The sequence below is a fragment of the Ochotona curzoniae genome, unplaced genomic scaffold, assembly GCF_017591425.1.
Source record: "Ochotona curzoniae isolate NIBS_2020 unplaced genomic scaffold, NIBS_Ocur_1.0 scaffold_1852, whole genome shotgun sequence".
Lineage (NCBI taxonomy): Eukaryota > Metazoa > Chordata > Mammalia > Lagomorpha > Ochotonidae > Ochotona > Ochotona curzoniae.
Genome location: NW_024467087.1, coordinates 29333570 through 29358770, shown reverse-complemented (window position 1 = coordinate 29358770; position 25201 = coordinate 29333570). Strand labels below are relative to the sequence as shown.

At 40.3% G+C, this 25201-nt stretch overlaps 1 protein-coding gene and 1 pseudogene across 4 annotated transcripts in view; one reads left to right on the top strand and one right to left on the bottom strand.

Annotated features, from left to right (window-relative positions):
• The window catches only part of CHRDL1 (chordin like 1), a 117733-nt gene that overhangs the window by 42258 nt on the left and 50274 nt on the right, over positions 1–25201 (bottom strand). For 3 of the 4 annotated variants that reach the window (XM_040999705.1, XM_040999707.1, XM_040999708.1), the window contains 2 exons: positions 3057–3199; positions 1562–1655 (listed from right to left, as the gene is read on the bottom strand). In XM_040999705.1, coding sequence (XP_040855639.1) covers positions 1562–1655; positions 3057–3199 — 237 coding nt within the window. Of the gene's footprint in view, positions 1–1561; positions 1656–3056; positions 3203–25201 lie in introns of all 4 variants that reach the window. The other variant, XM_040999706.1, reaches the window with a different exon arrangement.
• LOC121169431 lies at positions 17303–17617 on the top strand (annotated as a pseudogene).

Sequence of the window (25201 nt, the reverse complement as noted above, 5' to 3'; positions counted from 1 at the left end):
CAACTATCTTCAAGGCAAGATTGTTAGCAAAATTAAGATCAGCCAACTAGAATGTAGTAGAGTTGACATTGGACCTGAGACAGTCTGGCTCTAGAGGCTCTACTCTAAACCTCTTCTCTGTACCGTGTCAGCAGTCCTCCTACCAGGAAGGTTGCTTCATTATCCTTCTTCCTGGTTGCATTATTGCCTCTCTGCAATTCAATCTAGATACAACATCCATGGAGCTCCTTTAATGCTTCAACTAGATCAAGCTATGCTCTTGCTCACAACCTCCCAATGAAATAAAAACCACAACCCAAACTTCTTCTCATGTTACATAGTGCCTGCATGATCTAACTCCTGTTCATCTCTGTGCCATCATCTTTTGCCAGTTTGAACCATAATATTCCAGCCACTAGGTCCTTCAGTTTCTGGAATGCTCCAAGCTCTTGCCAGCCAGGGGTCTTAGCATTTCTTTTCCCTGGGCCTGGAATGCTCTTCTCCACACTCTGTGTGCATGGTTCCTTTTCAGCATTCAGGTTATGTTTAAATATCAGCCCCTCAGAGAGAATTTCTTGATTATCCAACCTAAATAAACATCTTGTTTTCCATCCTAGTCTTTTATTATTCAACTCATAGAATCTAGATTGTTTATATCTACATATTTATTGGTTGTCTCCTCTGAAAAAAATGTGAATTCTATCAGAGCAAAGGGTATATGTTTTCTTCTACAGACACCATATATGGTTGAGAAGGTTAGATATTGCACAAAAATGCCACAGCTAAAGGAAGAAAGATGTTCCTGGAAAATGTTAGCAAGTCATCCTAAATAATGGGATCCTTTTTGCAATTCTTAAAAAAACTGTATGGTCTATATTTATCAATTCAAAGCTGGTTTATATCACAGGATTGAACATACAGAAGATGTTTTATAATATTATGATACTCCAGTGAGAAATCAAAAAATGGGAGGAATATAGAATACTGTTGATAGATCTGGTAGTTTGAAAAGAAGCAACAAAGGAAGAATTAAATGTGATTAGGTTTGACACTAGGAACCTGAAGGGGGAAAAAACAGAACTGATTCTATTTTGTATATAAAGGGGAAGATGATGTCTTCTATTTTGCTTTTATTGAGTTTGTCACCATTTTATTGTGGGATTTTAAAAAAATGGCTAAATTTAGCCTGTACTCCTTCAAGATGGTCACATCAGTGCTTTGCAGGATCCAATCTTCCTTTTATGGCTGTGAGTGGAAATGGTCTGTGTTTTACGATACAATAATTTAGGGGCAAAGCTTTAAGGGATTAAGGAAGGAGAGATAAAGATATTCACTTCCACATTAGCTGACTCGCACCCATCCTCCCTGCTATATTCCAGCACAGTTTCTTTCAGGCTATGGACCCTTAGAAATCAATGTTATTCTCCCCCCCCCCCCCATTTTGTGAATGATTACACCCAAAATACTAAGGTGACCATAGAAAATCCCCTTTCTCTTGGTCACTGGAGAGGTATTTTCCTTTCTTGTATGTTCTGTTACTCAGGATGGTAGTACTCCAGGCCTGTGAACACAGGACACTTACCTCTGCACACCCGGCAGCAAGAATCTGGAACAGAGACTGGGAACGCACAGGTTAATTTGGGGCAAGTCTTGAGACCACAATACACATTCCCCTCCTGCCAAGGACAAATAGAATTAAGATCAGAACGATCTGGAACACATGTAAAAATCTACTGAGTCCCAGGAATAAAGTAGGTTTGAAACAACATATCCTGCCCAACTTTTCTTCCACAGTTGCTTCTATGTACTTCCGACATTTTATTACACATTGCTTATTGTTCTATTTACTATTTACATCAGAGATTAAGTCACATAAGGGCGAGCAATCCTAGTTGGATATCCAAATCTAAGATGGTACAGACTACTGTATGAGGCTGCCCCAATCTCCGCATCACCAGATTCAGTCTCATTCTTCTGTGCTCACTGAATTCCTTGGTTCTCACTGTGGCTCAGTTGGATATTGGGTATTTAACAAAATAAAGATGTGTACTATAGCCATCATTTGTAACATTCTCTGGGTTTTTTCTTCCAAGCCTGAGTAAAGCCCTCTGGAGTACAGCAAAACTATACAACATGGTCTGAATTTTACAGCTTGGTCTCGCCCAGGGGAAAGGATACTATTTACTTTCTGGTTACATCTGTATTTGCAAATAATCTTAATTTCCCAAAATTATCTTACAAAAATTATTCTTTTTAAGCATTGCTCTGACTTCTTAGAAGCATTTCCTTCTGGAGCTTGAAGGGTTCCTGAAAGACCAATAGGAAAGCAGGCCAAAAACAAATACTCCCAAACACTGATACTATATTTCCACTGAAAACCCTAGAGGGAAGTGATTCTATAAATTCCCCCTGGCCGTGAAGGGTTTAATGCCTCTTGCAGGCAAAACATTTGTTTCTATATTTAACTTCATTCTTTCATACTTCAGTTAAACATTCATTCACTAGATTTTCTATATTCTTTGAACTATGTAATCAAGTAAAGACAAAATGGATATATTTTACTCATGAATCATATGCAGGTATTTTGACAAGAAATGGCACAAGAATCATCATGATTAAACACCTATAAAGAGTTTTCTCACTGCATGACACCGGAAATTATTAATTTGTAGAACTTCTTAGATAAGAACTAACAGACACTTCACATTCTTGTGAATTACATGGAGTGGCCCTAAAGGTGAAAGTAATTTTCCTGTCAGAGCACTCCCAACAATCCAGATAATTTAGTGCTTTGATAAAGGCGTAGGTGTGACTATTACAAAAAGGACTGCAGATCATAAATAATGGCTTATATTTTACTTGTCCTATAGCTTTAAGGCTGGGACATAATGGGTGTTATATATTCAACAGCCTTGTTTAGAGTTGACAATCAGGAGCTTTAGATCAGCTGCAAGGCTTTTGGAACTGATCTTTCATTCAAACATCTTGTATTGTAGGTTCAAACAAAAACTACATATACAGACAGAGGTTTCATATTTGGATAGGGATTAGGAAGGACATTAAAATCAGGGTCTCACCGAACAGCTGCATTGAGTGCACTGATTGGGTTGCCGGTTCTGAAAGAGTCCTTCAGCCATGAACAGCTCTCCGTGTTGGTAAGTGGTCCCATTGTACTCACATGACTTGCTGGTCACCTTGTTGTTCATTGAGGGTAAGGAGTCTTCTGGAACAGGGTGGGGAAAAAGGACAACTACTGGGTCTTGGCATCACTGCAAAGAATTTCATAAATCCCAACAGCAGATGGGGCTGTATTACACAGAGGGAGTTGAGAAAATGTTACATAGAGGGAGGTGAGAGAATCCATCCATTCTCCCACCTGCTGAGCATTCATTGAGCACCTACCATGTGTCAGACACTGTAAGAAGCATTTGCAAGATAGCAGAGAACAAAAACAAGGTCCCAGCTCTGATGGAGGTAATAATCTAGCTATTTTAGGAAATTAACTTGACTGAAGAGGCTGGGCTTATGTTACCCATTATTCTTTTGCCTCTGTCCCTTCAGAAGAGGACCCATCTATTGTAACTCCCCACAAAAGAATACCTTTTACCATGTTTCATATCATTGGTTGCATGTTTGCATTTTGCTGTAGCCTCTGCAACTTCAGCTTATTTGTCACTCCTCCTCCATTATCCCATACCCCCCACTTGTACACATATACCTACTGAAGCCTTATCTGATGAGGGTTCAGCTCATATCCCCTTTCCTCCATGAAGTTTTCTCTAACAACTCCAGCCCATGCTTTTGACCTCTCATGGCATATGATGTCTGAAGCATAGAATTTGACACTTCAATATTACTGGGAATTCATATTTGTGAATTGTGGTACACTACAAATCCATCGTCCTCTATTACAAAGCTATGGATTAGGTAGGGTTGATTCTTTTTTTTTTTTTTTTTTCATTTGAAGGAAACAAGCTACTGGAAGTTAAGTGACTTACAAACTGAAGTCATAAAGCTACTGAGAAGTGAGAATAAGAATCAAAATATAGCCCTCTGATTCTAATTCCCATCTTGTTCCTGCTGACTTATGGGTATGTATTGCTTTTTGAGAAGTAGAACTCCTAAATATCTCTTTGTTCCATGAAATCCAGCACAGGGTTGCTATGTAGAGACCAGGTGAATGGTCTCTAGCAGTCTAGTCACTGGGCTTCATTAACACATATACTGCATGTGTGTATGTACATGTATGCATGTACACACACACCAAAAAAATGAGCAAGTACTAAAATTAAACTAAATATTCTTGAGTGAATTATAGAGAACAACAGAACTAGGAAAATGCCTAACATAAGATAGTAGAATCAGAACATTCAGGACAGTTCTGTGTTTCACGAGGAAAACAAATAAATGTGAGTCCATTTTATGGTAGATAAATTATAGTTCAATATAGAGTGAAATTATGCTCAGGATGTATAAAAATGATAAATCTCATGCATAATAATATCCATGGCAAAATAGTAGCTAACATTTATTGAACCCTAAAGCTTAAGTGTTTTATATACATCATCTCATTGCCTATTACTGATGATGTTCTAACACATACCTTACATTTATGTGCATTTTGCAGATGAGAAACTTAAACTCAAGAAACTAATGATTTCCCAAAATCATGCCACTTTTAAGTGACGCGGATCTGAACTGATATCTGACTCTAGAATCTTCTTTCCCTAACCACTATCTAGAAGGATATCAATAACTTCTGATTTTAACAAGGAAAGGACCATTTAATCTGAACTAAAATCCAAACACCATTGAAATATTTAAGGTATTCTGTACCTCTAGAACACTATACTTTAGAGTACCCAGGAAACAGACATTGCAGATTCTTTGGTTTCATTATTTGAGTAACTAACTCAATGTCACACTTTTATATAATTTGATCTATCCTCAATTTACTGTTTTAAAAAGATGTATTTGAGGGCCCAGCACTGTAGCCTAATGGCTAAAGTCCTCACCTTGCATGTGCCTGGATCTCATATGGGCACCGGTTCTTATCCTAACAGCCACATTTCCCATCCAGCTCCCTGCTTATGGCCTGGGAAACCAGTACAGAATGGCCCAAAGCCTTGGGACCCTGCAGCCATGCAGGAGACCTGGAAGAGACTCTTGGCTCCTAGCTTGAGACTGTCTCAGGTCTGGCCATGGCAGCCACTTGGGGAGTGAACCAGGGGATGGATGATCTTCCTTTCTGTCTCTTCTCTTCTCTGTATATAAAAATAAATAAATCTTAAAAAAAAACTTATTTGAAAAGCACAGCATGAAAGAGTGTGTGTGTTCTTTCAACCACTTGGCCCAGTCCTGGATGGCTGCAGTATCCAGATTTGGGCCAAGTTCAGCCAGGAGTTAGGAACTCTAATCTAGTATCCCCCACAAGGGTATCAGGGACCCAAGGATTTGTAGCATCTTTTGCTGCCTTCCCAGGTGTGTATTATCAGGAAGCATGATCAGAAGAGGAGTAGGTGGAAGTTGAATTGCTACCCCAATACAGGATGCCAGTGTCTCAAGAGGCAGTTTAATGCACTGTACCACAACATCAACTCCTAGCCTCAATGTCTGAGTAACTCATAGCTTGGGTATTAACTAGTTGTTAATGATCCCTTATAACCTATAAAGAAAGTTATTTTATTTTTCCTTTATAAAAAGAAATTTTAGCTCCAAGAAAGAGTTTAATTCAGGCTAATTGTTCCTCTGTGTTGAGTCCCTGCCCTGTGCCCACAAGTGAATACAGCCACATAGCTGCAGCTGGCAACAGTAAGTGAAAGTCATCGGAGAAAGGACAGGAGCAGTGCCATTTGTCCCCTGGGCTTTGCTTTAATAATTCCAAATCTCAACATCTTGTAGTAATGGAAAACTACAATGACCTACAAAATAATATTTTACATGGCTTTTGCATGAGCTGGCAAAACTTTAGAATACAAAAAAATCCCTGTGGAATTATTTTGCCTCCAAAGAATGTAGATTGATTTTTGAACCAGGCCTTTCAGTAAGGAATCAATGAAGGCAATTGGAGGGGGAGGTTTTTCAGTGAAAGAATGACCTTGAAAGCATTCCTTACAATAATATTTTGAGTAATCTGGCATTAGAATTTTTTAATATACTCAACAGGACATGAACAGAAAGCAAGAGATAGGAAGAAAAAGCAGAATCAAAAAAATAATTTCAGTCATGCTTAACACTAGCTTCATGCAACTAAAATATCTTAACAACCCATTTACTCTTATTTATTCTTCCAACATCCTTAATAATGTATAGAGAATAATGAAAATGAGGCTATTGAGGCCCCAAAAGATTTGACTTATGTCACATAGCTACTTTACAGGGGGAGCACCTTGGAAATATGAGGTAATTTTACTGCCTTAAAATTTGTGCTGTTTTCAGTGTTAAAGTTTTAAAGCAGGACCACTGAGCTATAATCTCAGTTTGAGTCCCCTGTTTCTCATAATCTTGCATGAACTAATTAAACTTTTGGGGTCTCAGTGTTTTTTACATTAGAAGACTGGGATACGGATCTCAAGCATCCCTTTGCATCTTTGGAAGATCAATGCAGCATGGTTGCAAATCAGAGAGGCAAGGAAAGTCACGTCAGAGACTACCCTATCCCACCCCAGATTTTTCAAGGTAACAGGGCTTCTAATCAACTCTCCTTGGGACACCCTTACTGTGCTCCTGGCCAAAAACTGGCAGAAAAGCAGACCAAAGCCAAGCTGGCTAAAGATCTGTCAGAAGGATGGTACACAGAATGACCAGACTGTATGCCTCTAGCCTCTCCCATACAATACTATGAGGAGGAATGGAGTGAAATCATGTGTCAAGTAAATAGATAAGCAGAAAATTGTTTCTTCACTCAATGGTAATAATGATCTTTGCAATTGTTTTCCTTTTTATTTGAGAGGTGTGTCCAGTGTGGAAGGGAAGGAATGGGAAGAGAGAAACCTCCAGGCCTCTGGTTCACTTCTCAAATGGCTACAACAGCCAAAGTTGGGCCAGTCTGTTATCTGGGAGACTGGAACTCAATCTGGGTATGGTCAGTGGGCAGCAGGGACCCAGGTACTTGAGCTATGTCACCTGCTGCTTCCAAGATGAGCACTTGAAAGAAGCTGGAATTGTGGGTGGAGCCAGGTTCTCAAATTCAAGCACTTTATTACAAAATGCAGGTGTCCTGAGTAGTGTCTTAACCACAGTGTTAACACCCATCCTGGAAAATGTCATATACTCCAGCTGAACTACAATTTCTTGGGTACTCAAAACACACCTCCTTATCCTAAATGTCTCTTGCTACCAGTTGTTTCTCACTGATTCCTGAAGTATCAGCATTAGTGCTTTACTGGTCTTAATAGGACCTTTTTGCAATTAGATTTGGCAAATCCAGAATCTCTTTGAAAAGCAACGCATTGTCAGTCAGTAACATGAGTAGGAAGAGTGTTGGCACAGCCTTTTTTTCCCCCTTCAGAGCTCATGGTAAATTTTACCATGAAGTGTGTGGGCCTACACTACTTACTTCCATCCACCAATATCCCCTCCTGGCACTACATTCTTTCCTACTCTAGAACTCAAAGTCTTCACACTGGTTTCTCTCATCATGCTCTCTCATCAAACATCTCTCCACATGCTCAAATTTCCATTCTCATATTGAGAATGCTCTTGGATAATCAGAAAGTCATTTGGTATATCAGAAGACAAATCAGTTCCTGGAATAATGAGTTAAGTACAAACCTCCCCAGAGCTTCCAGGAATCCATTGGTCCTCAACTTCATGTAAAATCATTCCTTTTCTGCTGTTACCACATTTACTCTGACTCCTACTTCACTCTGATGGCTGAGCCTTATTCTAATGCTTCCCTGGTTCTCTGCCATTCTATAGATATTATAGCAACATTTGTGCAGACAGTGGAAACAGGAGATGCAAGTGAAGGTAGTGCCTCAGGAAAAGAAGTTAGGCTAACAAATAGACACATAAACACACTCAAAGACAAAACATAGGCAAAGTGCTCTATGTCATAGGTCTCAGAAACATAAGTACAAGGGAGGATGAAATGGGATAATGGCTGGGATAATGTTTTATTTTCACATAACATACTATTTGCCATCTATGAACCAGAAGGTAGGCCCACGCCACACACCAAATATGCCAGGACCTTGTTTTAGGCCTTCCCAGCCTCCAAAATGGTGACAAATCAATTTATAACCTTCCAGTTTGTGGTATGTTGTTATAGTAGCCCAAATAGACCAACACACCCGTTTCAGTATGTTTTTGCCCTGTACTCTTGAGAAGGTTATTCAATTGTTTTATAATTCAAAGGGAGTACACCATCTACCTTATTGTGACTGTGAGAGTCAGAGATAATTTACAGGTACAATATTCACAATGGTACATGATGGTGTTCTTGAAGAAGGCATATAGAAGAAAGATATGAATCTGAAAAACATGAATATCTTCTCATTTTCTAGGGATGAATGGATAATTCAATAGACGAATTTTGTTTTGTATGTTGTTTTTTTAAATTTATTTAATTTTTATTGGAAAAATCAGATGTACACAGAGAAGGAGAAAATAAGAAAGATCTTCTATCTGCTGGTTCACTCCCAAAGTGGCCACAATGGCCGAAGCTGAGCTGATCCAAAGCCAAGAGCCAGGAGCTTCTTCCACATGTCCCAAGTGCATGCCAGGTCCCAAGGCTTTGGGCTATCCTTGACTGTTTTCCCAGCCCATAAGAAGGGAGCTGGAAGGAAAGTGGAGCAGCTGGGGCACGAATCAACATCCTTATGGGATCCTGGCAGATGCAAAGTGAGCAGTCTAAACACTAGGTTATGGCTCCCAGCTCCTCTTTTGTACCTTGTTTGTGGTAAATTCTTCAGGGATAAGGGTTAAGACACTGCTTCTCTCTTGTTTTGACAATGCCCAGCACTGTGTTGGGTTAAAACTACAGGGGAATCATTTTCCTGATTTTAGGAGAATGTTACTCTCATTGGACATACGGAACAAAGAAAAATGTTAAATGATAACTTATTTTAGGAATATAAAAAAGAAATTACAATCTAACCGGCCATGTACAGCATTTTCCAAGTATATTTTGTGTTAAGATGCTTCAAAGATGTCTCCATTCCCAATTCAAGAGAAAAGTTCTAATCCTGTTGATGCCCATGTTTATGTGATTAATATAATTTCACTTAAAGAAAAAGTTTGCTGCTGAAAGATCTAACAAACTGGCATAGAACCTCTTCTGGAATTTCCTATTTTTAAATTAAAATCTCATTTGTTCTTAAAATATAGAAAGCCCATAAAAAGTGAAGAAAATGTTTATAAAGAATATAAATAGACAATGGACAGAAGTGGCACTACTAAGGCAAAAAACTCCCAAAAGTCTAAAACAGCAAAACAATCCAGTGAAGAAATAGGCAAAGGACATCAACAGATATTTTTCAAAAGAGGAAACTCAAAAGTGTAATAGACACATGGAAAATGCTTAGGTTGTCTATCTATCAGGGAAATTCAAATAAAAACATAATGAGGTTCTGTGTAACTGTGAGAATGACCTACATATGGAAATCAACAAGTAACAATTTCTGGCAAAGATGTGGGGAAAGAGGTCCCCCTAATCCATTGTAGCTGGAAACGTAAATTAGTACAACTATCAAATCACTATAGAGTCCTCAGACAAGTGCAAATAGATTTGCCATATGACCTGTTCATCCACTCCTGGGAGTATATCCAAAAGATATAAAATTTGTATTCGAGAGCTACCTGGAACCTCATGTTTAGAGCAGAATAATTCACAATAACTAAGACACAGAAACAACACAGATGTTCATCAACAGAGGAATGGATAAGAAGTTATGATAAATTTACTCTATGGAATACTACTTAGCTATAAAAAGAATGAAATCTTATCATCTTATCATTCCCATCTGGAATCCACTATATCTAGTGAAGTAAGCCATCCCCAAAGGACAGATATTATATATTTTCTCTGATGTAAGACAACTAAGTTGCAAAGCAATATATATATATATATACCATATTAACTATATAGTATATATATTTATACACATATCAATATATATGTATATAATAAACTATACAAGGGAGATTAGCATACTAGAAAGTAAAGATACTGTGTAGTATGTATCTCTATTCCTGAATTAAAGGAGGATTCCCAATGAAACTTACATACCTACATATTATGATACTATGTTTCTACCTGTTGTTATACTTGCCATGTCATGATGTATTTAAATATCAGAAAGTTAAGCTTGTTAATTGTGAACTGAGTGACTATGCTTTCATGATAACATGGGGGTAAATAATCGGGGAGGAAAATGTGGAGGGCAGGATGTGAGGGGAGAGGTAACCCCAAATGCTTATAAAACTATATCGTGGAGCTAAATAAATAGATGACAGAAAAAACAAACCCACAAAAGGGGGGAGTGATAGGCATAACCTCCTTCATATGAAAATTGTAAATTGGGCCCAGCACGATAGCGAAGTGGTTAAAGTCCTCACCTTGCACACGCCAGGATCCCATACGGTTCTAATCCCAGCGGCCCCGTTTCCCATCTAGCTCCCTGCCTGTGGCCTGGAAAAGCAGTCGACGACGGCCCAAAGCCTTGGGACCCTGCACCTGTGTGGGAGTTCCAGAAGAGCTCCTGGCTCCTGGCTTCAGATTGGCTTAGCCCCAGCCATTGCGGCCACTTGGGGAGTGAACCATTGGATGGAAGAGCTTCCTCTCTGTCTCTCCTCCTCTGTGCATGTCCACCTTTTCGATAAAAGTAAAAAAATCTTTAAAAAAAAAAAAAAGAAAATTGTAAATTAAATCCTCCTGTGATATCACCTTTCCTTGTGTCAGAATCTGAAAGTTTGAGTAATGTATTTCATTTTTTAAAAACTTATTTATTTGTTTGTTTATTTATTTATTTATTTAATATTTGTCGATTTAAAAGAGAGAACTAACCCAGCGGTGGCGCAAGTGGTTAAAGGTCCTCGCCTCGCACGCCCGGGATCCCATATGGGCGCCGGTTCTAATCCCGGCAGCCCCGCTTCCCTTCCAGCTCCCTGCCCGTGGCCCGGGAAGGCAGTCGAGGATGGCCCAAAGCTTTGGGACCCTGCACCTGCGTGGGAGACCCAGAAGAGGCTCCTGGCTTCGGATCGGCATAGTATCGGCCCGTTGCGCTCACTTGGGGAGTGAATCATCGGACGGAAGATCTTCCTCTCTGTCTCTCCTCTCTGTATATCCGCCTTTCCAATGAAAAAATAATAAAAATAAATCTTTAAAAGAGAGAACTATACAGAGATGATGGGCCTGGGGGCAGGGAGGGAGAGAAAGAGAGAGACTGACAAATCTTTCTCCCCTGGCTCACTCCCCAAATGGCCACAATGTCTGGAGCTGGATCTGGTCAAAGCGAGGAACCAGGAATCTCTCCCAAGTCTCCCATGTGGGTGGTGACAGGGAGCATCTTAGGCCATCTGCAGCTGCTTTCACAGGCCAGTAGCAGCATGTTGAATCAGAAGTGGTATAGTCAGGACTCAAACTGATATCCATATGGGTTGCTGGCATCACAGGCAGCGGCTTCGCTTGCTATACCACAATGGTGCCCCAATATACTTTCTTGACAAGGACATAAATATTTGATACAGATGGTATAGGGAACATTTTTTACAACATCTATGAATTATTACATACATATAGATATATATTTGAACAGTAATGCTACTTTGCAGAATTAATTCTGCAGATACATGGCAACATGTACAAACATATTAAAGTTTTTCTTTAAAGCTATATTTATAAAGGAAGAAATAGAAGCGATTTCTATATCTATCAGAAAACATCTTGGTAAATATGTGATGGCTTATCAATACAAATATAGTTATGTAAAAGAGCAAGCTCTTTTATATTCACATATATCTATTAAATAATGAGAGTAATAAAGTATAAAATAATATGCATTGGCCCTGGCACAGTGGCCTAGTGGCTAAAGTTCTTGCCTTGAAAGTGCCGGGATCCCATATGGGCACATGTTCTTATCCAAGCAGCTCCACTTTCCATTCAACTCCCTGCTTGTGGCCTGGAAAAGCAGTAGAGGATGGCAAAAAGCCTGCGACCCTGCACCTGCGTGGGAGACCTGGAAGAGCTCCTGACTCTTGGCTCCTGTCTTTGGATCGGCGCAGCACCGGCTGTTGTGGTCTCCTGGGGAAGACCACAGACGGAAGATCTTTTCTCTGTCTCTCCTCCTCTTTCGATGTATCTGACTTTGCAATAAAAAATAAATAAATCTTTAAAAAATATGCATTGGTTTACTAACTTTTGTATAATAGAGAACATAGTTCTAAAAGAGATATAATAATATTTGTTTATATTTTCATGGTACAACAGGTTACACTGCCACCACCAATGCTGGCATCCCATATAGGCATGGTTTGTGTTCCAGCTGCTACGTTTCCAATCCAGTTTCCTGCTAATGTAGCTATAAAAGCAGCAGAACATGGTCCAAGTCCTTACACCCTTGCGCCCATATGGAAGAACTGACTCAAACCCCTGATTCCTGGTTTTGGCCTGGCTAAGCCCCAGCATGCCAATCCTAGCTGCTGCAGGCACTGGGGGAGTCAGCAAGCTAATGGGAGATCTCCTTATTACTCTACCTCTCTGTAATTCTGCCTCTCAAATAAATACAATGCATAAAATATCTACAAAGATGCAAATGTACTAAACATTGCAGGAGAAACTAAAAGTCATTGGGGAAAGATAAGAATTTAACTCATGTGGGACAGGATGAATAAGATATGTTCCTTCATAACTTATATATAGACATATATAGTCCTATGTACTTGTACATGCACATCTATATTTGTAAATGATACAGATGTACTCTTTAAAAATTGAATTTGGAGACTGAACAAAATTGTACTAGGTAACCATCTTGGGGCCCTGCAACCATAGAAAATCAGTCCTATAAAGCCAGTTATTAGAAGCTCAGCTCTCTTTCTACTAGTGAGTCAGATGCTGGCTATGCCTGTGTTCCAGCCTCATTTCAGTGAGGGTGTTCCCTCTTACCAACACTGTGTTATGCTTCTCTCTTAAATTGTTTTTAAAGTGGTTTGGGAATGCTTTGTGTGTGCTCCCCAAGGGTTCATGTATTTATTGAAAGCTTGCACATCAGTATAATGGCACTAAGACTTTAAAAGGTTGAATCCAGTTGGGGCCCTGTAGGTCATCAGTGGAGGGCTTTCTTTATAAGAAACTGCTACAGCTCTTATGGGATCCCAAGTAGTCCCACATATCCTTCTCTGGCTTCCTATATCACTATTTGAACTTTCACTCTCTCTTTCTTTCTTTCTCTCTCTCTTTCTGGTTCTCTCCCATGATACAATCCATCTAGAGGCAATACCGTGCTAATTGGAGCCTTCAAACCTGTGAGTTACACCTCTTTTGCCTTTAAGTTACTTGACCTCAGGTATTTGGTTATAGTACAGAAAACAGACTAATGCGTTGTATAAATTTGGGCTGGCAAATTTAGACTTTGGCTCAAGTATAGAGAAAGCAGAAAAACACGAGTTCTAGTAGACAATCATCTTTGACTCTCTAACACGGTGACATTGTGATAGAGAGAGTGGCAACTAGGTGCTCCACCTTGATCAGGCTAAATCAAAGTATATGCAAGGATGTAGAATGGCTTTCTGTGCCCTCTTCCAAAAAGTAACAGTTCTCCAACTTTTGGGCCATTTAGGTTCAGATAAATTTTTCCTTGAAATGCTTAATGAAAGCGAAACTACTATTTCAAATGGGTCCTTAAGTTGAACCAGTGATGCCTACCATTTAGATTTCCTTTCAGTATTCCAACTATCATCACTTGTTTTTGCCCTGGGTCTCTTTATATAACTTTGCTAGATCTACTTTGCTTAGACCTATAATTTCCAGAATTTCCCTAAACTCTCATCCTTCATAAAGCTTAACTCTCCTATGACCCATAGTGTTGCCCTGCTAGGACTAATCCCATTAACTAATTCATATTGATGTGCCAATGGAAGACAATACTTTAAAGCCTGGTCATTTTCTAATTATGTTGTAACAGGAGCCTTTGATGCTTTCACCATAATGAGGCTGTAGGGCACAAGGCTAAGAGTCTGAAATGTTCCAGAAATTAGGACTTATGTGAGGGAGCTTGCTGAAAATGCAACTGCCAAGATCTGTTCTATTGACAGTAAAGGCCTTGCTTCAGAGAGCCCCATTTAGGATCAACTACCAGCTTCGGTATTAATTAGTTGTCACTTACTAGCTAAGTGAATCATTTCACATCTATGAACTTCAGTTTCCAACTTAATAAATAGGGATGATAACAATGCCTACACTCATACATTGTTGTGAGAATCACACAAGACATCCAATGTGTTCAGTAGAGTACCATGTAAATTTTCATGCTCAATAAATACTATTTTTGCTCTACTACTAGTAGTTACAAATGACAGGGTTTCTGGAAGGCAAAACTTCTCAACACTTGGAACACTGTGAAAAGCTTTGTTTCTTTCCCATGTAGTATAACATTACCTGTCACTGGCCTGTAGAACCTCTCAAAACTTGGTAGACCTTGAGTGGTGACTGCAGAGTCCCTTCTGAGCCATCACATTCATAAAATAATCATTTTATACATCAGCTTTTTCAGCTGATACTGACTGCTTTCTCAGAGGGGAGACCACAAAGCGTCACTTCTCTAGCCAACCACTTCAGTTCTGACCAGAACCATTTCACAAACTCACAGACTCTGCTTTAGATTTCCTGAAGGCCCCGGGCAGGTAGATTTATGGGTCAACCAATGTGTTTGTGATTATGAAAGATCCTAAAGAGTAGAAAAAGACTAAACTCTGCAGCCAGCTACTCCACTATACGTAGTCTAGCCATCATTTCCAATCTCCTCCTCCACTGTTTGTTTTTCAGAACTGCTAAACTACAGCAATTGCTCATGTTGGAGTTGCATCTTTAAGTCAGTATCCAAGCTAGAGAATGCCACAGGTTTCCGTTTAGAACAAGTCTTCATTTCTCCTCCTCTTGCCTGTTGTCCTGTCCCCTCCCTTCAGGGTCCTGCTCTAGTCTTACTTCTTCCAGGAAGCCTCACCTAACAACTTTTGCATCTGATCGACAGATTCTGCAGGGGAAGCAAACTATTCAGTAGAGCAGACAGTTCCTTCTATGATATAGCTTCCGAAGGGGGCAAGTTTACCATGTCCCTAAACTCTCTTCCTCTATGCTCTAACAGAATGTCTGCCATGCTGCTAGAGTCAAGCATTAATTTGTAAGGCCCTAGTGGGGGTGGGAGGGACACAAAACTGCAATGAGATACAGCTTTGCATTTACTGGGATCGCTATAATACAAAATACCATATCGACAAGTGTTGACAAGGATGTGAAGAAATTGTAAACATTGTATATCCCAGGAGAAAAAGTAAAACTGTAGCTCTAGCCTGGCCATTCCTCACCATGTTATGTGTAGAGTTACCACTCTACAGTAATTCCACTATTAGATTCATATCTATGCTCTTGAGGAGCAGTGATTTTCTACTTAATATTCATTGAACTCTTTATTTCATGGAGGGTTATGCCTATGATTATAAAGTGAACTAAAAATATTTCAGTTTAAAAAAGAAAAGAAAAATAAGAAAAAAAGAGGTGAGAGCAAGGGATCGAGAGGGGGTAGAATAGGAAGTGTCCTTATGCTCTTAAATTTGCATATATGAAATACATGAAATTTGTTTCCTTTATATAAATAGATAATGAAAAAGGAAGTAAGAGAGTAATTCAAAGAATTACTGGTACATGAATGCTTACAACAGCATTATTCACAATAATCAAAAAGTGGAAATAGGTGAAATGTCCATAAACAGATGAATGAGCAAATGAAAGATGGCATATTCATAAGAGCAATTTTATTCCATTATAATGGATGTAGTTTGGGAACAATGTTAAGTGAAGGAAACCATTCACAAAATACCACATATAGTGATTTCATTTGCATGACATGCCCCGAATGGGCAAATCTACATAGAGAGAAAACCAAGTTAGTGGATGATGCTGGCTTGAGGGGTTCAGAATGTCATTTAACTGCTAGTAGGCACGGGATGTCTTTTGGGAATCATGAAAATATTCTGGTATTGTTGCTATTAGTTGTAAAATCTTATGAACATGCTAAGAGAGGTAAACTTTATAGTATGCAAATTATACCTCAATAAAGTTTGTACCAAACAAGCAAACAAACAAAAACCTAAACTGCTGAACATCCTACAATGCATATGTAAAGTCTGGAGGATCAGAACAGGCCAGAACTGGGCAAAATGAAGGAGCTTTGTACTGTGGAGACAGGGAGGCAGGTAAAAATGAGGAGGGGAACCACAAAGGGGTAAAAAGGGTGTCAGTCTCAAATATATGTTCTCCTTTAGGAGATGGAGTGGGTCTCACAGTTGAACTCTAAGAGTTGCAGATGGAGGGCACATTTCCCGTTAGAATTTTCAAGGAAATGCCTGGTAGGCCCACATATTCAGCAAGCTGAGTAGACCCCTTACCCCAACTCCTGATTAACCCCCACTGGGGTCCCACGCCAGGAAATTCTTGCAGCAGATACAACAGATCACTCTGCAGCTAAACAGACAGACACAACATTGGGTCCCAACCAAGAAGGTGCCGAGTGAGAGGAAACAGTCATCTGCCTCTCCAGCTGGAGAGGAGAGTGGAAGAGGGTGCTGAAAGCTCACACCCTGGTCTAATCCCCATACTCCCTTCCTTAACCGGACCCCATCTGTGTGTTCTCATCCCACTTCCGCTAATGTTGCAGCTGCCATCAGTCAGTAGCTGATCCTGCCTGAATATGCTGTCTTGTTAGGCATATGGCTGGGAGGGTTGCCTTGAAGGGAGAGTTTGAGCAGAGATCACATCTCTGTGAAGCAAAAGTTGCTTGGTTGCTGTGGTTATCGGGGGTGGGAGGGGGCGGGTTTACATGGGTTCTTGGCAAGATTTCCCTATTGGCTTGCTGAGTGATGGGACTGTCATCAGTTTGCATCTCTCTGGGCTTCAGTTTCAAAAGAACCTCTGGTGTGTCCATGTGTATTTGCAGAGGGTAATCATTTCATGTGCTTGTATTTCCCAGCTATGTAGTAAGAACAGACACAACGTTGTTTGAGAAATTTCAGTGTGCAGAGAAGCAATATTATACAAAGGAATTGATTGGGATTATTTGCAATTTACCAAGTACATTTAGGCTGGGAGGAAAAAAAGGTCGCTGAGATGTCATTCCCCAAGTATAAGCCACCAGGCCTGGCTACTTCCACCTCTACCCTCAATCTCGCTGAGTATGACCTATCTCCGCAATCCCAAATGAAGATCCTGCCTTAAGTCATTGGACATACGTAAAATCAATAAATATCTATCCAAATTTCAGGCCCACCTCCCAAGACCTCACTCTTAGGCGCTCTGCTTGGAATTGGGCCCCTGCATTTCTGATATTATGTTTTCAAGACGGGCAAGGATAAGAAAGAAAAGCTTATCCAGGAGAGAAAATTGGATTGAACATTTAACATCTCTTATTTCATCCAGCAATGATGACTATATGTATTCTTGCTGAAACAAATCCTATATTAACCATTTAAAAAGTTCACAGTGTGTGTTCTGGTGGTCCAGTGTCCAGCACTTACTACATGCTATAGAGGTTTGCTAACTCAAACACAGGTCTCTCAGCTTGCGAGACACTACCTCTCCAGTGGCACGTCTAGCTTTACAATTTGTCACTCAAGAGCTGAAACTCCTTATACAGAACAAGATTACAGCATGGCCCAAGCAGGGCTGTGAAGTGCATCTCCAAGATGTATCCCCTGAGGATATGCCACCTGGCTAAATGATGTTTCACTTCAGACTTGCTAGTCCTTGCTTCCTCAGTGCTCTTGGCTTACTTTACCCTGACTCACACTAGGTCCAACTGCCCCCATAGACTACCCTTGGCTTACTCATATTCTGCCCAGCCTCCAGGATCCATCAAACACACTCCAGTTTCTTGCAGAAATTCTAATGGCCTGCCTGTTTGTACCTGACAGTCCAGCACCTGATGGCATCTATAGTGTTTTCCAAGTATTCAATTAACACAAACACATAGGGTCTATGTCTTATTTTGCTCTGTGTCCTGGTGGCTCGTACACTGGAACAGGGCATGGCATGGAGGAATAAACATCCAAAGATATATACATGTCTAAATGTTCAGAGTCCATTATTAATTCTCTGAAGACATTAGCATCCATGATATTAGAATACACATACATCCTTCCTGGACAAAACGGCTCTTCATTTGAGATCTAGATAGGCAGAAAGGAAAAAAATGTGACTTTCAAAAGTGATTCTGATATGACATACAAAATTTTTTTTTAAGATTTATTTATTTTTATTGGAAAGTCAGATATACAGAGAGAAAGAAAGAGAGGAAGATCTTCCATCTGCTGATTCACTCCCCAAGTGGCCACAAGGGCCGGTGCTGAGCCAATCCAATGCCAGGACCCCAGAGCCTCTTCTGGTTGCAGGGTCCCAAGGCTTTAGGCTGTCCTCGACTGCTTTCCCAGGCCACAAACAGGGAGCTGGATGGGAAGTGGAGCTGTCGGGTTTAGAACTGGTGTCCATACAGGATCCCAGAGCATTTAAGGCAAGGACTTTAACCACTAGGCTACTGCATCAGGCCCAACATACATAATTTTGAGTGCATTAGGGGGCATGCAGTCTTCTGGGGGAAAGGGTCTATGAAGTCTATCAGATTTGCAATATGCTCCATGTAAAACAAAGTGAGTGGCCTAAAGATTTCTCTTTAGCAGTGCTGGATCTCTGCAGCAAACTTTGTCCAGATTCTATGGTTCCAAATTTATGTTCTTGAGTTGTGCTGACAGCCCTCCCTGGTAAGAAGTTTCTCCTAACCAAGTCTTCAGGAGGTACCTCTCCATTCTTTCCAATCAAAATTTCTTCCACTTCACTAAATAGCTTTATCATCAGCTACATTGTTGAACTCCTAGCCTATTCCAACCCCATTACTTAATTCTCCTAAGGTTACCCATGTTTATCTCCAAGAGTCAACCAGAAATGGACTTCCTTTTTATCACAATGGAATCAAGGTCAAGGGATGCAAATTAGTGACAAATCCCAGACTCAGATTCAGTAGTTCTAATATTTAAATTCAGTGATAAAGCCTTAAGCCTAGAGAAACTCAATAAAATCCAGAGCAATAAAGGAGAGAGAAGACAAATCGCTCTGTTTTCAGAGACTATTTCTAGGATCACCAGTCTTAATTTTGTTACGTAGTCTAATAAAAAGAACTCCTCGGCACAGTGTTTTTATTATCCCTTTACTATTATACAATGAGTTTTAGATTTTTCTTATTAGCAAAATATATATTTGTAAACAACAAATGTTAAATCAACTATTTAGCATGATACCTAATTGCTAAAGACAGGTTTTTATGGTAACATATGTCATGCATATTTTTTTTTCCTAAATAAATTAAGTATGAGTTCTACTATTACTTGGTTAGTTCTAATCCTTTGGGAACCAGGGTTTTTTTTGTGAAGGTCAATGACCCTTTGAAATGGACAAATTAGTCACTACCCTCAAGCAGCATTTACAGAAACAATGTGAGGCATCTGGATGAGACAGTGGGGCGTTTGGTCAAGCATTCCATTGTATTGCCTACACCAGCATTTCCCAAGTCTGCTCTGCAAGATGCTCTGTGAAAACAAAATGCTGTGCTTCAAATAAAGTTGGGAAAAGGTCCATATTCTATGCTCACAATGTCCTTTTGGTATGTTAAAGCTCTCACAAATGCCACAGTGAAGAAATTTGTTTAATTGCAGCTCAGCAATTCCTTGGATTTTACTTAACCATTATATTCTTTTATTATTATTATCATTTTCACCTGGATAAAAACTATGAACTACCAAGAACAACACTCTGAAAGTGCTTCCCTGTACCACACCTAGTCTTTAGATGAATTAATGACTGAATATAGGACCCTTCCCCTAACCCCACTCAACTTTCAGCTAAGACCTGCTTTGTCTCCTTTAGGTGGCTGAAAAGTCTCTCCTCTTCATTTCATTAGCAAGCTCCATAAATCAAGAGAAAACATTCCCCACCCATTTGAAAGACTGTACAGTGCTAATAACTGGAACCACACACATTGGCACTTGCAACAATAACTCAATGACATCAGGCACCTGGGGATACAAAGAAGTCAAGTCCAGGAATTTGCATTTTTTCCCCCCTGTATAGGTTGAGAAGCCAGGGAAGTGATTTAAGCAGTGAAGTGATTTCATGAGATTTACATTTTCAAAAGACTGGGGATGACTGGAGGAGAGACAATGAGGCTGGAGGCAGGACCTGTCAGAGGGTGACTGCAAGAGCTGATTGCTATCACATTACACATTACAGGAAGAAAAGAGGCATTCAGCATTTGAGGATTAATTGAGAAAGCTTATCCCCAAACACACATTTTGTTGTATTTGGAAAACTGTTCACAGCCGACTTCACAAAGTAGTCCCTGGAGGCCACTGGCAGAGGCTTCAAGGGAAGGTGGGGGCAGCAGAAGGCTCCAGGCTGCTGGAAGAACGGAAATGCTATTAGGAAAGTGCAGTCCACTTCTTCCTGGAGACTGACCAAGGCAGTTCATCTGCCATGTCAGGGAACTACTAGAGGAAAAGCCCAACTGTCATGAATCTCCTCCTAGAAAATCTTCTAAGCACCATACCTAACAGTTCCTGGTGGATGAAAATAAGTTTAGATGACAGCGCACACTTCAGAGAAAGGAAAGGAAAGATATTAGGGAAAGTTGATTCAAAACAGCTTCTCTACAGGTTGCCAGAAGATGATGATTACACCTCAAGCAATCAAGGTGAAGAGCAAATAAATGATAAAGATGAATAAAAATTTCCAGTTGGAGAATGGGACTCTTCTGGCATACAGATGCTAAACAGTGTAAGATAACAGTCATTGTATTATACCAATGGGGATCTCAAATGGGGAGCAAGCAGATCACTGTTTCCGGTGGGAGCAGTTCCAAACTCCATACACTGTTACCCAAACCTTGGTTCCTGCTCCCAATGTCACAAAAAAATAATGGCAACAAACTTTCTCAGTAAAGGAAGGAGATTGGTTTAATATGTGGACAGGTCAAGGGGTAGCTGATTCCCATCTCAGCAAGTATTCCTCCCTCAATGAGGGTATATTTGAGAGTTTTTAAAGAGTCCACAAGGAAGGAGGACCTGGGCTGATCACAAAGAAGCTGCAAGTACCTGCTGTCAGATCCCGAGACTTGTATATTGCTCCTCTGTTTCATCCTTGGGTTGGTGGGGCTAGATATCAGCATGTTGTAAGATAAGGAATAAGGAAACTTGTGCCTTAGCACAGAAGTGAGCAGGAAGCCAGCAGTCTAACCCTAGGGTACTAACACAACGCTCTGCAACAGCTGCTTGCACAACACCCTCTGGTAGGTGTGATGGACAAATGGGCTTCAGTCAGCCCAGAGACTACATGCAGTTGGTAGCTACTATCTGTCATGGCCTCAGAATTTTCCTTCCAGACATGGAATTCCACTAAATTGATCTGTTCAAAATAATACCAGACACCAATACTTTATCTGCTGGAGGAGAAAAAAAAATGACAGCATGGGCCCTGCGCGTTAGCCTAGGGTCTAATGCCCTCACCTTGAACGTGCTGGGATCTCATATAGGCGCTGGTTCTAATCCAGGCGGCCTTGCTCCCTATCCATCTCCCTGCCTGTGGCCTGGGAGAGCAGCCAAGGACCAAAATTTTGGGACTCTGCACCCATGCGGGAGACCCAAAAGAAACTCCTGGCTCCTGGCTTCGGATTGGCTCAGCTCCAGCCATTGCAGCCGCTTGGGGAGTGTATCAACTGATAGAAGATTTTCCTCTCTGTCTCTCCTCCTCTCTGCATATCTGACTTTCCAAAAAAAAAAAAATCTTAAAAAAATGACTGCATGACTCTGGTAGTTGAAAAACTTGTGTGGTTAGCTGTATCACTCCCTCATGAATTCAGTGAGCTAAGCTAAGGAAGGACAGGTAGGAGACTGGGGCCTGATGACATCTAGAATCTGCATTTAAGGCACTGCTTGGGACTTCATTCCAACACCATCTCATTCCTGTTTGAGGATCATCACACACTGCGAGAGATGTTGCTAATAGGAATGCAATGCAAGCAAAGAACACAATATCAATTATTAAACTAACTGCTCCAATATTAGCAACTAATATTAATGACCCGGGCTACCACTGAACACATTTTGTGTTCATAAATTCAGATTCTTCTTCATTGGCTCTTTTTTCCCTGCAGTCATCCTCTGAGAGGAATCACCATCAATTCTTGTTGCAGATGAGGGAACTAAAAGAAGGAAGAGGTCAAATCATAACTGGTGCCCAGAAGCGGTAGTTCACTACCATTGTTCTAGAGATCTGGGTTGCATTATTTGAAACTACAGCTAGATTCAAACTACCAACTACACAGAATCTTTCACTCTGTGGCTTTTCTTAAGTCCTTCTAGGTGCTTCCACAGATAAGGAAGCCGTTCTCTCTCAGACACATAGACATTTTGAATGGTCTAAAATATTAATTGTTTGGAAGGAAATGCTTGACTAATTCATTTCATGTTCGGTGTGAGTGCTTGGGGAGAACAGGAGGTTCCCATCTTGGGTGGTTCCTTCTTAAGGGGGAATGCTTATATAAACTGTGCATAGGTTAGTAGTTACTAGGCCTATGAAATAATCTTGGAACAAAACAATTCCTTCGAAGAAGCTGAAAGTGATGTCCAGATATTCTGCTTGTCTTATCAGAGACAACTAACTCTAAAAGGTATGGGGACCAGTATTATTCATGTCACCTGAGGGCTAGTCAGAAATTAAGAATCTCACATTTGCACCCAGACCTACGGAGCCCTTCTTGTACTGCAGGAAGCTACCCAGTGATCCACTTACATGTCCAACTTTGAAAAGTGCTGCTTTAGGGCATCCAGCTCTAGAGTTTGTCATGTTCAGAATCTGCAATCATGCCTTAGAAATTAATCAACTTCTTAGAGGTGAACAAGTAGGGGAAAATCTTTTTAATCAGTATTTTGCATAAACATGTGGTGTTTGTCCCACATTGCCTCCATCTCTACCCCACTGAAATACAAATGTAGACAATCTTAGAACTGAGCTTCTTGCCACCCATATTTTTGTCTCCAAGTGCCATCTCTTTAAGAAATGGCAAAATACATCAAATTATACAGCAGGATGAGTGACAGTATCTATTTGAAACAATAAAAACATTTTAGAACTACAGTATTGGTTCTCAATGTGGGGCAACTGTTTCCCTAAGAGGACATCTGGAGATGTCTGAGACATTTTTGGTCATCTTGCTTAGGGAAAGGTAATACTGGAAGCTAGTGCATGGAAGCCAGGGCAACTGCTAACTATCATATAATGCACAGGACCACTCCTACAACAAAGGTCCCAGAGTAGCTGAGGAACCCTAGACTAAAGTAAATAATATACACAAATGTGCTGATCCCACTATGCCAAAACACATTGAGGCAGCAAGGTAAGCACAAAGCATCTCTCCATTCCAGTTCTAACAGCTTTAGGTTAAACACTAAAGTGCCTACTTCTCTTGAAGGGCTGATGTACTCTTTAGATTTACAACTGGACCTTTTTTTATCTACAATTTTCTCTAAAACATACACTTTAAAATTGATTGCTCAGGAAGTCATGATATCAATAGAAAACTCTTTCATAAATGCTAGGCTTCAAATCTACTCACAAACAGAATATATCACAAAGTAATTAAGGATGAAAACACAGAAGACCAGAATCAAGAAGTAACTATAAGAAATATCAATGAATATGTCAGCATAATTGTATGTGAGTGTTAAATGACTCTGAATGCCCTGGCAGTAAAGGCAAAAAGAGAAATAAGTAATTAGTTTTACAGTTCCTAATTAGTGGCTTTCTTTTCCATCCTTGGAGGAGCTTATGAACAGTTTAGGAGTTAATTGAGTGGTCCAGGGTTACTGAGCTTCATTTTACCAAATGGTACCTCCTCTACAATCCTGCCCCTGGCATACTCACCCCAAGCCTCCCTATCAATCATTCACTCCAAGCTCTTAAACTGCCCTTGCACGTAGGTCCAGAGGCCTTGTGAAGTACACAGAAAATGCCAGGTTTCAGAGGACTGGTTTTACCTTAACTCTATAATACAAAGTCTCAGCTAAATGGAACCCTTCCTACAAGGAATAATCCCTGCTTAACACATGAAGACAGCAGTATACACAGTGTTGTGTGCTCATCAAATTCATCTTTGCCCCTCTCCCTGGCATTCAGTTACAGCACTTTTCTCAGCCTCAACTGAAATTAGAGGAATCCATGTGAATGAGTTCTAGCCAATTGAAACACAGTGACAAATGCTGTAGAAGCCTCAGAAGCTTGATCACTGTAGCCTCTTGCACAACTTTCCACTTAAAAAAAAATAGACCAAGGGTCAAAGTGGAATACTTTGATCCCTAGAAGAAGATGAGGCTACCAAAGAGAAAGGGCTTTGGCTCCCTGAATAACTACAGGGAGTAAACCCTTCCTTCTCCACAGCCAGCTGCTCACTGCTCCTCTCATGGTGTTTAGCCAATAAGACTTTGGGATTGTTAGCGACACTGGCTGATCCTTGTAAGTTCTTTTTCCTGGTGAATATATCCTCTTTTCCCCATGATATTGCACTGCCCTCACTTACACTTTCTATTTTTCAGTCCCTTGTCCTTCCTCTATCTCAATAACTGCTCTCCATAGCACTCAGGGAAGGAACTTCCCAGCACAGGCTGAACACTCCCTTTCTGATGCAAATTCCCATTAAAAGTAAACCAAAGTGAAATCAAAACCAGAGGCATAGGAGGTCCAATTGTTCTCAGGCTTACTGCCCAATGGCAATCAATCCTTGGATCCAGTGGCATGTAGGATCTGGCTCAGAGGCCAGACTTCATGTTCATGGTTGGTCTAAACAGCATTTTAATGAATAATCACTGCCTCGGTGCTTTGGGCCCCAAGCTATCATTGTCAGGTTTGGGCAAAATAGACAATCAGATTAGATAATCCAAATGCCAGTTGAGAAACACTACTAAGAATAAG